Here is a 13,323-nt window from a genome sequence, read left to right as displayed (position 1 = left end):
TGGTAGGCTATGCAGTATTAGAATAATGATGTCTGAGTCATTCTTATTTCCACCCCCACGTCCCGTCTCAGGGGAAGATGAGCAGTCTGTCGTTTTGGTATGAATGGAGTGTGAGGGGACCAAAATAAGTGGGCACCTAATTTAATTCTGTTTAGACATATTACTTTCTTCCTTTTACAGATGAGTGAACAGTTAGTCAGACAGGTTAGGAAGCTGCCTAGAGTGAGGATCTGAATTTAGTCTCTTGGATTCATGACATCGCTCTGTCTCTCTTCCTCTCTTTATTTTTATTTATTTATTTTTTTATCCTCACCCGAGGATATTTTTCCATTTTTTGTACAGATAGAGTAGGAGGGAGAGAGAGAGAGAAACATCGACGTGAAGGGACACATCGAGTGGCTGCCACCCGCACAACCAACCAGGGCCGGGGACAAACTGCAACCGAAGTACGTGCCCTTAGCGGGAACCGAACCCGGGTCTCTCCGGACCGCAGGCCAACACTCTGACCGCTGAGCCAAACTGGCTAGGGCTCTCTTCCTCTCTTTAAAAAGAGGTAGGTTAGATCGCAATTTGTGATCTGTATTGTCTTGTGGAGACTGTATTGTCTTGTTACTACTACAAATTATTCGACCCACCCTTCAGAAAAGATTCTGAAGTCATTAGTTAGTAAATCTCCTGAAGTCCCTTTGAGTTCTGTAAGAAATCAGCTATTCTAGAGGCTGGAATTCCTTCACCCCAGCAGGCAAGGTTTAGGAAAGCGACAGGAAACAGACAAGGGAAAAACGATGAGAGCATCAGCAGAGGTGTGCAGCCCCCCTACCTACAGTAACACATCATGTTACAGTCTCAAAACAAACACTCTGACACCCCAACAGCTCAGCTCAGTCTCCAGTTAGGGTCTGCTGCATTCATTGTTTTGGGTAAGCACAGGTTTTTGTATAAGATTTCAAACTTAATAATAACTTTTAGATGGCTGTGTCTTAGAGGATCCTGGAAGGTAAACCAAAAAAATATGCTAAAAACATAATTTTACTGGAAGATCCAGTATCCGCCATGGCCAGTGTGGCTCAGTTGGTTGAACTTCATCCCATGCACCGAGAAGTTCTTGGCTCAATTCCCAGGCAGGGAATGTGCCTGGGTTGTGGGCTCAATCCGTGGTAGGAGGTGTGCAGGGGGCACCTGATCAGTGTTTCTCTCTCTCCCTCCTCCTTCCTCTCTTTCTAAAATCAACAAAAAACATTTTTTAAAAAAACATTATCCCAGGTGTACATGTCGACTCCACTGCTCCCGTGTAGGGTGTGCTCTGGGTAACAATTCCATTTGTAGGGGCTCCTGATGTTTCCAGTACATAGTACATCCTTTGCACACTTTGAACCATGCATCATTATGGGTCCCTTGATGTTGCTAGCATATGTCATTGGCTGAAGTTCACACACGTCACCTGAGACATCCCTGATTTATTAGAATCCATTGTGCCATCTATAAAATATTTCCTCTAGTTCATGGGACCAGCTGTTTTGTGGCAGAAGCATCTGCCTCCAGAACCTTCCTTATTCCTCAAAGCCTCCTGAGGACACAAGAAATGTGTTTTGTAATTTGGCAGTACTTTGCCAGACCTCTGATCCCTCGTCTTCTGGAAAATCTCCACCAACTGTTCCTCCCTAATGGAAAATCCCAGCAAAGCTCTTCTGTAATAAAATGGAAAATTACCTAAATACATATATTTTGAATAAATGAATTAAAAGGATGCATTTTTTATACTACCCATAATTTCTTAGATCTTATACTATTTCTTTTTCTGGCCTACAATCTTGACTTTTCTTGGTGATTCTCCGTCAACAGGTAGTCGTTAAACAATCTAAGGGCTACAATATGTGCTAGAGTCGTTTAAATAATTTAAGGGCCATGCTGAAGTTACCCCAGAGAAGCAAAGCCAATACACTTACTTGTTTACAAGTCTGTGCCTGTCCCCCCAACCCCCATGTCTCCCCCCATTACTTGGTTCATTGCAGGCCCCTTCACACCTCAACTGGTTGTTAAAGAGAAAATGACTGACTCTGTCTTAGGCACGAGAAGAGGAGGAAAGGCCCAGCAGGTGGAAGGGCTTTTGAGTGAAGTCAGAGAGGAGTTGAAAAGGAGTCATTCAAAGCAGAAAGGCAACATGAGCAAAGAAATGGGAGTGTGATACCGCTGGGGCATCCTAGAACATACACATAGCTAGACACAGCACATGGACCCCAGGAAAGGAAGTGACGAGCATGAGGATTGTGTCTGTTGACAGGTTGTAGTGGTTGATGAGTGAAGACCTGGCAGGCACTGACTAACTGGAAGTGGTTTTGGACAAGAATCTCCGAAGATTTTTTTTTTTATCCTCACCTGAGGACATTTTTCCACTTTTTTATTCTGATAGAGTGGGAGGGAGGGAGGGAAGGAGGGAGGGAGAGAGAGAGAGAGAGATCGACGTGAAAGGGACACATCAAGTGGTTGCCACCGGCATGACCCCAACCGGGGCTGGGGACAAACTGCAACCGAGGTACACGCCCTTAGTGGGAACCGAACCCGGGTCTCTCTGGCTAGAACAGAAAGCTACTGAAATGGTGTTAACCCTATGACCTAAAGAGTACTGATTCAGAGAAGTAAGCTAGGTGGCAGTTTCATATCTTGTGAATGGGGCAAAATTCTGCCCTTAGCCCAGACATCCACCAGTTTGTAAGCAGCACATAACTGCAAGGTAGAGAATAGTGATTTTTTTTAGGTCAGTTCAATGTTTCTATTCTCTAAGGCAATATTTAATGAAGACAAATGCAGATCTGAGATTGAGCTGGCTAAAATGTCTGTCTTTCAACGCTGTGGGTTTGGCACCTGAGCCAGAGTGGAGCCTCGATTTTCAATCATGGAAAAGTGTGCAGGGGCTGGAATGCAGGAGACCCTAGTACTGAGCTATCAATACTGGAATGGCTTGCATTTCAGAGGCGCAGAGACATTTATGGAGTAGCTTCAAGAGTGGAACTAAAGCCAGTGCTTTAGACTAGATGACACCTTTTTTCTTAATTGATTTTTTTTTTTTTAAGAGAGAGAGGGAGGGAAAAAAGCGACAGAAACATTGATTTGTTGTTCCACTTATTTATGCATTCATTGGTTGAGTCTTGTATGTACCCTGACCAGGATCGAACCTGCAACCTTGGTGTATGAGGAAAATGCTCTAACCAACTGAGCTACCTGGCCAAGGCTAGACTAGATAATATCATCAATGAAGATGGGTGTAGAGGTTTATTAAAAATAATTATCTCGAGGAATTCCAAAATGGTGGTAGAGTGAATGGAAGCTACACAGACGGTCTCCTAGGACCAAACTGGAATTACAACTAAAATAAAGACGAATCATCAGGAAAAAGCAACAGAAAAGAAGCTTGCAAGGATCATATAACCAGGGACACTGACTCGATCCTGGTAGGATTGCGGAGGCACAAAAGGGGAGCTGGGAGCCCACGGTGGGCAGAGGTGTTAGCTGTGAGCAGCGCCCTGGGGGTTAAACTCCCAAGTGGCTCCACAGCACAGAGCCGGGACAGACACTAAAATAGCCACAGCCACTCACCTTGGGCTCCGGTGAGGGAGGGCAGACTGGACTGGAATTGTGTGGGGACACTCGGAATTTGGAGGGCGCTCAGAGCTTTTGCTGAGTTGCAGCCCACAGGACAGTGGCCATCTTTCTCCTTCCCAGGGCACTGGGGAGAGGCAGTGGGAGAAATGGCAGCCCCTCCCTCGGAGATTCAACCCCACCCGGTGGGCCATTTAAATGCAAATTGAAGCTCATTAACAGCCATCATCTGCCCCACCCTCAAGAAATCCCCTTACCCTGAGCACTGGAGGGAGTTTTTCATTCAACTGAGAACCCAAGGCTCTTCAAGTAACTGCTACTGATAGCCTCCAGGCAAAAAGCTAGAGGATAACTGAACCATTCTTGGGCTAGCGACTCTACCCAGGAAAGTAAGACTTGACAGTGGTGTTTAACGTGAGTCCTCCCTCACTCATCCAAACCCAAGAGAGGGAGCCACAAACAGCAGAACACCAACACCCACAGGGAAAATTTGGCAGGTTCCAAAGCCCACTGTGACAGCCAAAATGGTGAAACAAAGAAACAAATGCCAAATGAAAGAACAAGAGACCTCTACTGAAGATGAGATAAATGAGGAGCAGTTAAGCAAGTTAACAGAGCTAGAATTCAGAGCCATAATCTTGAGGAAGCTCAACAGCATGAGTAAGGACATCAGTACCATGAGTAATGACATAGAAATGTTGAAAATCAACCAACTGAAAATTAAAAACCACCAAGAAGAAATGAAGAATGACATATTCAGAAATTGGAAGGTCTAAACAGCAGAGCAGAGGAAGCTGAGGACCGGATCAGTGAATTAGAAGACAGGGTAGAAAAAATCAACCAATCAGAAAACCAAAAGGAAAAAACAATTAAAAACAGGAAGACAGCTTAAGAGAACTGTGGGACGACTGGAAATGTAATAATATTTGCATCATAGGAATCCCCGAAGAAGAAGAAAATAAGCAACTGTTAGAGAACATATTTGAAGAAATAGTGACAGAAAACTTCCCTAATTTGGTGAAGGAAGAAGGCATTCAAGTTCAAGAAGCACAGAGAGCCCCAAGTAAGAAGAACCCAAACAGGCCCACACCAAGACACACAGTAATTAAAATGCCAAAAATTAAAGACAGAGAGAATCCTAAAAGCAGCAAGAGATAAGCAACAGGTTACCTACAAAGGGAACCCCATAAGGCTCTCAGCTGACTTCTCAACAGAAACACTACAGGCCAGAAGAGAATGGCATGAAGTAATCAAGGTAATGAAAAACAAGGATCTGAATCCAAGACTACTCTATCCAGCAAGGCTATCATTCAAAATAGAAGGTCAAATAAAGAGCTTCCCAGACAAAAAAAGGCTAAGGGAATACATTAGCACCAAACCAACACTGCAAGAAATGTTAAAAGGACTGTTGTAATTAGTAGAAGAAATAGGAAGAAATATATAACCAAACTAAACAAAAATGGCAGTAAGTAGGTACATATCAATAATCACCTTAAATGTAAATGAATTGAATGCTCCGATAAAAAGACACAGAGTACCTGATTGGATAAGAAAGCATGACTCATGTATATGTTGTTTACAAGAGACCCACCTCACAACAAAAGACTCACATAGGTTGAAAGTGAAGAGATGGAAAAAAATCTTCTAAGCAGACGGAAAGGAAAAAAAAGCTGGGGGAGCAATACTTACATCTGATAAAATAGATTTCAAAATGAAGGCCATAACTAGAGACAAAGAAGGCTGCTACATAATATTGAAAGGATCTATCCAACAGGAAGATATAACCTTGATAAGACCCAATATAGGAACACCAAAATATATTAACAATCTTCTGGAGGACTTCAAAGGAGAAATCAACCGCAATACAATCATAGCAGGGGACTTCAACACCCCACTGACATCACTGGATAGATCCTCTGGAGAAAAAGTTAGCAAGGAAACAGAGACTCTAAATGAAGCACTCGATCAAATGGATTTAAGAAATATCTACAGAGAATTACATCCCAAAACAACAGAATTAACATTCTTCTCAAGTGCACATGGGACATTCCCAAAGATAGACCACATATTGGGACACAAACTAAGTCTCTACAAGTTCAAGAAGATTGAAATCATATCAAGCACCTTCTCAGATCACGATGGCATGCAACTAGAAATCCACTGCAACAAGAACATGCAAAGACATTTCAACACATGGAGGCTAAATAGCATGTTACTGAACAATGAATGGGTTACCATGGAGATCAAGAAAGAAATTAAAAACTTTCTGGAAACCAAGGAAAATGAACACACAACAATACAAAATCTATGTGATGCAGCAGAAGCAGTACTGAGAGGGAAGTTCATAGCACTACAGGCCTACCTCAAGAAACAAGAAAATTTTCTAATAGACTATTTAACCTCACAACTTAAAGAACTAGAAAGCAAACAAAAAGAAAACCCCAGAGCAAGTAGAAGAAGGGAAATAGTAAAGATCAGAGCAGAAATAAATAACATAGAGACCAAAAAAGCAATTCAAAGGATCAATGAAACAAAGAGCTGGTTCTTTGAAAAGATAAACAAGATTGAGGGACCCTTAACTAGACTCACTAAGAAACAAAGAGAGAGAACCCAAATACACAAAATCAGAAATGAAAAAAGAGAAGTAACAACTGACACCACAGAAATACAAAAGATCGTTAACAACTACTATAAACAATTATATGACAACAAATTCGACAATCTAAGCAAAATGGACAGATTTCTAGAAACACATAGTCTCCCAAAACTGGACCAGGAAGAGATAGAAAACTTGAACAGACCAGTAACAACTAAGTAAATTGAAGAGGTAATCAAGACTCTCCCAGCAAACAAAAGCCCAGGCCCGGATGGCTTCACAGGGGAGTTTTACCGAACATTCAAAAAAGAACTAACACCCATTCTCCTCAAACTATTTCAAAAAATTCAAGAAGGAAGACTTCCAAACTCGTTTTATGAGGCCAGCATAATTCTAATTCCAATTCCAGAAAAAGACACTACCAAGAAAGAAAACTATGGGCCAATATTCCTGATGAACATAAAAGCCAAAATCCTGAACAAAATACTAGCAAATCGGATTCAGCAATACATCAAAAAAATTATTCACCATGACCAAATGGGATTCATCCCAGGGATGCAAAAGGCTGGTACAATATTCAAAAATCAATAAATGTGATACACCACATAAGCAAAATGAAAGATAAAAACCACATGATCATATCAATAGATGCTGAAAAAGCCTTTGACAAAATTCAGCATCCATTTCTGATAAAAACGCTCAGCAATGTGAGAATAGAGGGATCATATCTAGATATAATGAAGGCCATATATGAAAGACCTACAACCAACATCATACTCAATGAGCCAAATCTAAAAGCATTTCCCTTAGGAACAGGAACAAGACAGGGATGCCCACTTTCGCCACTCTTATTTAACATAGTACTGGAAGTCTTAGCCACAGCAATCAGACAGGAAGAAAAATTAAAGGGATCCAAATTGGAAAGGAGGAAGTGAAACTGTCATTATTTGCAGATGACATGATATTATACATAGAAAACCCTAAGGACTCCATCAAAAATCTACTAGACTTAATAAACAAATTTGGCAAAGTAGCAGGATACAAAATTAATGTCAAGAAATCGACGGCATTCGTATACACCAATGATGAACTCACAGAAAGAGAAACTGAAAAAACAATCCCATTTACCATCACGGCAAAAAAATTAAGATACCTAGGAATAAACTTAACCAAAGAAGTAAAAGACCTATTTGCAGAAAACTACAGGACATTGAAAAAAGAAATAGAGGAAGATATAAAAAGGTGGAAGCACATACCTAGTTCATGGATTGGAAGAATTAACATCATTAAAATGTCCATATTACCCAAAGCGATCTATAGATTTAATGCAATCCCCATCAAAATACCAATGACATACTTCACAGAACTAGAACAAATACTTCAAAAGTTCATATGGAACCAAAAAAGACCCCGAATAGCCACAGCAATCTGGAAAAACAAGAACAAAGTAGATGGGATCACAATGCCAGATATCAGGTTATACTACAAAGCGACTGTAATCAAAACAGCCTGGTACTGGCACAAGAAAAGGCATATAGACCAGTGGAACAGAACAGAGAACCCAGAAATGGACCCAAGACAATATGCTCAATTAATATTTGACAAAGGAGGCAAGAGCATACAATGGAGTAAAAACAGCTTCTTCAATAAATGGTATTGGGAAAATTGGACAGCTACATGCAAAAAAATGAAACTAGACCACTAACTTACACCATACACAAAAATAAACTCAAAATGGATAAAAGACTTTAATATGACCCGTGAATCCATAAAAATCCTAGAAGCAAATGTAGGCAACAAAATTTTGGACATCATACGCAGCAGAATTTTCACTGATACATCACCTAAGGCAACAGAAACAAAGGAGAAAATGAACACATGGGACTACTTCAAACTAAAAAGCTTCTGCACAGCAAAAGGAACAATCATCAAAATGGAAAGGCAACCCCCTAATGGGAGAGCATCATTGCCAATGATACCTCAGATAAGGAGTTAATTTCCAAAGTATATAGAGTACTCATACAACTCTACAAAAGGAAGACAAAGAACCCAATTAAAAAATGGGCAGAGGAGCTGAATAGACACCTCTCCAAACAGGACATACAAATGGCCAAGAGACATATAAAGAAATGCTCCACATCACTAATCATCAGAGAGATGCAAATTAAAACAACAATGAGGTATCACCTCACACCTGTCAGAATGGCTGCCATCAACAAATCATCAAACAAGTGTTGGCGAGGGTGTGGAGAAAAGGGAACTCTAATACACTGCTGGTATGAATGCAGACTGGTGCAGCCACTATGGAAAACAATATGGTGTTACCTCAAAAAATTAAAAATTGAACTTCCATTTGACCCAGTTATCCCACTTCTAGGAATATACCCTAAGAAGCCTGAAACACCAATCAGAAAGAATATATGTACCCCCATGTTCATAGCAGCACTATTTACAATAGCTAAGATCTGGAAACAGCCCAAGTGTCCATCAGTAGACGAATGGATAAAAAAGCAGTGGTACATATACACAAAGGAGTACTACGCAGCTGTAAGAAAGAAAGATCTCTTATCCTTTGAGACGACATGGAGGGACCTGGAAAGTATTCTCCCAAGTGAAACAAGACAAGCAGAGAAAGACAAATATCACATGATCTCACTTATTTGTGGAATATAATGAACATAACAGTCTGAGGAATGGGGTAGACCCAGAGACGTGGAAGTAGGGTAGAGGTTGACAACCCTCAGAAGAGGGGGTGATGGGGAGAGGGAAGAGATAAACCACAGAACTTATATGCATGTACGCATAACCAATGGATATGGACAATAAAACCGGGGATGGGGTGGGGAGGATGGGGAGGATGGGGAGGAGGGTGTCAATAGGGTAAAAAAGGAGAAACATCTGTAACAAAAATAAAATAAAATAAATAATTAAAAAATATAAAAATAATTATCTCTTCCCTGGCCAGTTTTCCTTAGCAGTTAGAGTGTCGGCCCATGGATCAATGAGTTGTAGGTTCTATTCCAATCAAGGGCACGTACCTCGGTTACGGTTCATCCCTGGCCCTGGTTGGGTTGTGCGGGAGACAACCAGTCGATGTGTTTCTATCATGTTGATGTTTCTCTATGTCTCTCTCTCTCTCTCTCTCTCCCCCTCCCACTGTACCTGATGATAAATAGAAAAATATCCTCGAGTGAGGAATAAAAAAATTAATAATAATTATCTTCTAAAATACTTTTGAGATGCTAAAGAAAGATATGTTTTCCAAAATGACAAGAAAAAAAAAAAAAAGGCATTAACTCTAAGCTATTGCCTAGATAGAACTATAACTGGTCTCTGGTCAAATTGTGCACCACTGCATTATGTAAGAAATCTGAATGCATTAAGATTTCTGGGGGACATATTTTACCAGGTTGTTTTGAAAAATCAGTTAAAAATAATAAAGTTTTATACAGATGGTAAGATATATCATCCTACGAATGCTGGTTACCAAAGCAAGAAACACTGGAATCGGTACAAATCTTAAATGTTAGAATATTTCATTATCGTCTGTGTTCTTCCTTTCACCAAAAGTTTTACTTTCAAAAAAATTAAACTATCTCCTAATTGTAATTGATTACTTTTTCTTTCATTAAAAAAAAATATAGGTGGTAGTGATTTGGAAATGTGTGTACTTTCTATTAAGTTGGTTAACTAAGATCATTTCCCCCATGTTATCAAAACGTCATCACTTTATATAACAAAAATGACAGTACAGAGAATAATAATACGACCATGTTTATAAAGAACTTCAGACCCTTGAACGGCTATGTGATATTATTAGGTAGGCAGACTTGGTTTCCCTCTTTTCAGTGAGAAAAATGCTCCCATAGAGTGTCTATTTGTCTAGACAAGAAGGCATATATATAAGATAACATGAACCAATACCTTCATGTCTTAAATATAAAGTGAGAATAATATTTATTTTTCCAAACCACCATCATCATAGAAGGGAATACATGAGACAATTTATGTGAAAATCCTTTGAAAAATGTAAAACCCTCTACAAATGTATGGGTTTGTTGTAGCAATTTTCATTATTGTCTTTAATTCTTCTTTTAATAAATCCCTTTTGTGTAACATTAGGCAGACACAGAACTTTTATAATATGTTATAAGTGAATTATTAGTGACAAAAATACATGTATGATTTGTGAAGAAGAAAAATGTAAATTTTATATACAGTGTGATCTTTAATACCAAAAAATATATGCAAAGACAAAATTCTGGGAAGAAATATAGTAAAATATCATGAACACTTATCTTTGAGTAATTGTAACAAGTAACCTTTTTATTTATAGTTTTATATGATAATAATGCCTCACTTTTTAAATAAGAGAAAACCTAGAAGTTGTTAATATCTGTTATTTGGGACATTTATGTTTGCTAAGATTTCACAAAAATGACTCATCTTTAATAGTCCTATGCGGTTTATTTTGAAGCAGTTTTTAAATGAGTCAATCCACCAGGGAGAGATGGGACCACCTGCACTAACTCCTGCACTGATAGTGTAATATTAGAGATTTCTTTTTCACTTATGGTATTAAGATTTGAGATTTCTATCTGCTCTTCACACAATTTGAAACAAAATGTCGCCACCTATTGGTAGTCCTGTATTAGTGAGATGGTCTATCCAAGTGAAATGAATGTCAACTTCTATGATTGTACAGAAACTGGACACTCTCATTTGTGCCCCAGTCATCATAATAATGGCAATTTTTGTTGAGTTTATTAAGTTTTCTTCTGGCTAGGCCAAACACTGTGTCATTTTATTCACTGCACTATCCATAAGAATTATGAACCTTTAATGAACTCATTTTATGTAGGAAATCGAAGCGCAGAGCGGTTATACAATTTTCCCAAGGCCACACAGTTAATGAATGACGGAGCTGAGCTCACAAACCCAGAAAACGGCAACCTTCCTGTGGTTGCTGCTTCCAAAGGTGGGAAAAGCAACCGTGGTAAACCTGGAGTGGGAACGCAGTGAGAACACTCACTAGGGAGCGTGGGGCAAGTCAGGTCACCTGGGACTCAGTTCCCTCAATTACCCTTTATTGCCTGTCTGAGACCCTAAGCAGATCACCGGCCCAGAGTGACCTGCACTTCACAGAGCTTTCGTGAGGATCCATCCACTGGGACATGAGGGTAAAAGCTCTTTGTAATCAGCTTCCTGGTTTTTCAAATTTTATCTCTGAATTAAATGAAGTCATTAAAAATGTAAAAACCTGCCCTGGCTGGTTTGGCTCAGTGGTTAGAGCGTTGGCCTTCGGAACCAAGAGTCCCAGCTTCGGTTCCCGCTAAGGGCACGTACCTCGGTTGCAGTTTGGCCCCTGCCCTGGTTGGGGTCGTGTGGGTGGCAACCACTCGATGTGTCTCTGTCACGTCGTTGTTTCTCTTTCTCTCTCTCTCTCCCTCTCTCCCTCCCTCCCTCCCTCCCTCCCTGTCTGAAGATAAAAGCAAAAATGTCCTTGGGTGAGGATGAAAGAAAAAACAAAAACGTAAAAACCCGGCTGGCATGGCTCAGTAGTTAGAGCACAGGCCCTCACACTGAAGGGTCGCAGGTTTGATTCTCAGTCAAGGGCAGGTACCTGGGTTGCAGGCTCGATCCCTGGCCCTGGCTAGGGCGTGTTTGGGAGACAAGCAACAGATGTGTCTCTCTCACATCTCCACCCTCTCTCTCTCCTCCTTCTTCCCTCCCTCAATTTCACTCTCTCTAAAAATCAATGGAAACAATATCCTTTGATGAGGATTACCAACAACAACAAAATAAAAGCCTGAATTTGATGATTTTTTTCTTGAAAACAGCTCATCTTTATGCTGTGCCTCAAAGTCTGGCCTTCTGGTGTGCAGAGGATAAACACACAACTGCCTATTTAATGGTGCCTTTTGCATCTTTAATTTAAGTATAATGATATTTTCCACTGCACTGCTCAGTGTCCATTACTCAAGGCCCAATTAGATAGATTGCTCTAATGCGGGAAATGGCTCCCACAGGAGAATATGCTCCTTTCTGCTGTCAGGAAGTGAGAGCGTGACGCTCTCTGGCTTTGGCTGGAGGAGATGTAATTTAACATTCACCGGGGCCCACATCCACAGTCGGGAGCGTCCTGCCCTCAGCGGCTCCCAACGCTCCTTTCCTTCACAGGGTTACTCACCCTTCTTTGCAAATGTAAGTGACAGTGTTCCCCACAGTGAAGTTGCTCCCGCTGATGACAGCATCTTTGATGGCAGGCGGCTCTCCACAGAAGACAAGATGACAGGTAGGTGGCGCTCTGTCCCAGCTGCCTGACGCAGAACATTCAAGGATGGAAGGGCCCTGTAAACTGCAGGAAAGAACCACACCACCTCTTTCACTGGCTATTCACTTCCTGCTATAGGGATGAAACAGGAAGGACTAAAAGAGAACAGGGCACCCTTGAGGAATCTGAATTCATAAATATGAAATTTCTTCATATTTTATTGCTTTATATAAAATCAAGAGAAACCTGCGCAGGCTAAAACGTAACGAATGGGCTAAAATATAACTTGGTGCAAAATAAACTGTGCTCATTGGTGGCACTGCAGGGCACTCCAGACCTTGTGAACAGGTTACGTGGAGGGGACGGGGTTAACTGGCTGGTTAGGAGACAGACACCCAGGATAACTGAGACACTCAGGGTAACGAGGTCAAAGGGCACTGTTCTAGCCCTGAGCCTGGGATCTGAACTGTGTTGCTCATGACTCAGACCTCTGGTCTTCCTCTGATTTTGCAAACCTTGCCTCCTGTGGCATTGCTGACCCACCTAGTGCCCACCTGCTTCTGACTGCCTATATTACTCAGTCCACGTTCTGTTCACTTGATCTGGTTCACGTCAGACACAGCTGGCCAAGTTTCTAATCACAGACTGACTCTCCCTATTGTCACTTCTGTTGGTGCACGCACACGTACGCGCGCACACACACACACACACACACACAACACAACACATTAATCAAATTACCCTCTTACAGTATTAAAGACCCAGGCCCTTACCTTGACATGCTTTTTATAACGTCCCATGTGATACTGAGTATAAGCTTGGTAAGTCATTTACCAGAAAATCCAGACATTGTGTT

General features: G+C 40.9%; 1 protein-coding gene across 1 annotated transcript in view; it reads right to left on the bottom strand.

Moving 5' to 3' along the window:
• The window catches only part of SVEP1 (sushi, von Willebrand factor type A, EGF and pentraxin domain containing 1), a 181,993-nt gene that overhangs the window by 38,703 nt on the left and 129,967 nt on the right, over positions 1-13,323 (bottom strand). The window contains exon 36 of the mRNA XM_036260999.1: positions 12,384-12,551. Coding sequence (XP_036116892.1) covers positions 12,384-12,551 — 168 coding nt within the window. The remainder of the gene's footprint in view (positions 1-12,383; positions 12,552-13,323) is intronic.

This window comes from Molossus molossus, unplaced genomic scaffold, assembly GCF_014108415.1.
Source record: "Molossus molossus isolate mMolMol1 unplaced genomic scaffold, mMolMol1.p scaffold_m16_p_14, whole genome shotgun sequence".
Taxonomy (NCBI): domain Eukaryota; kingdom Metazoa; phylum Chordata; class Mammalia; order Chiroptera; family Molossidae; genus Molossus; species Molossus molossus.
This window is presented reverse-complemented; position numbering and strand designations above follow the sequence as displayed.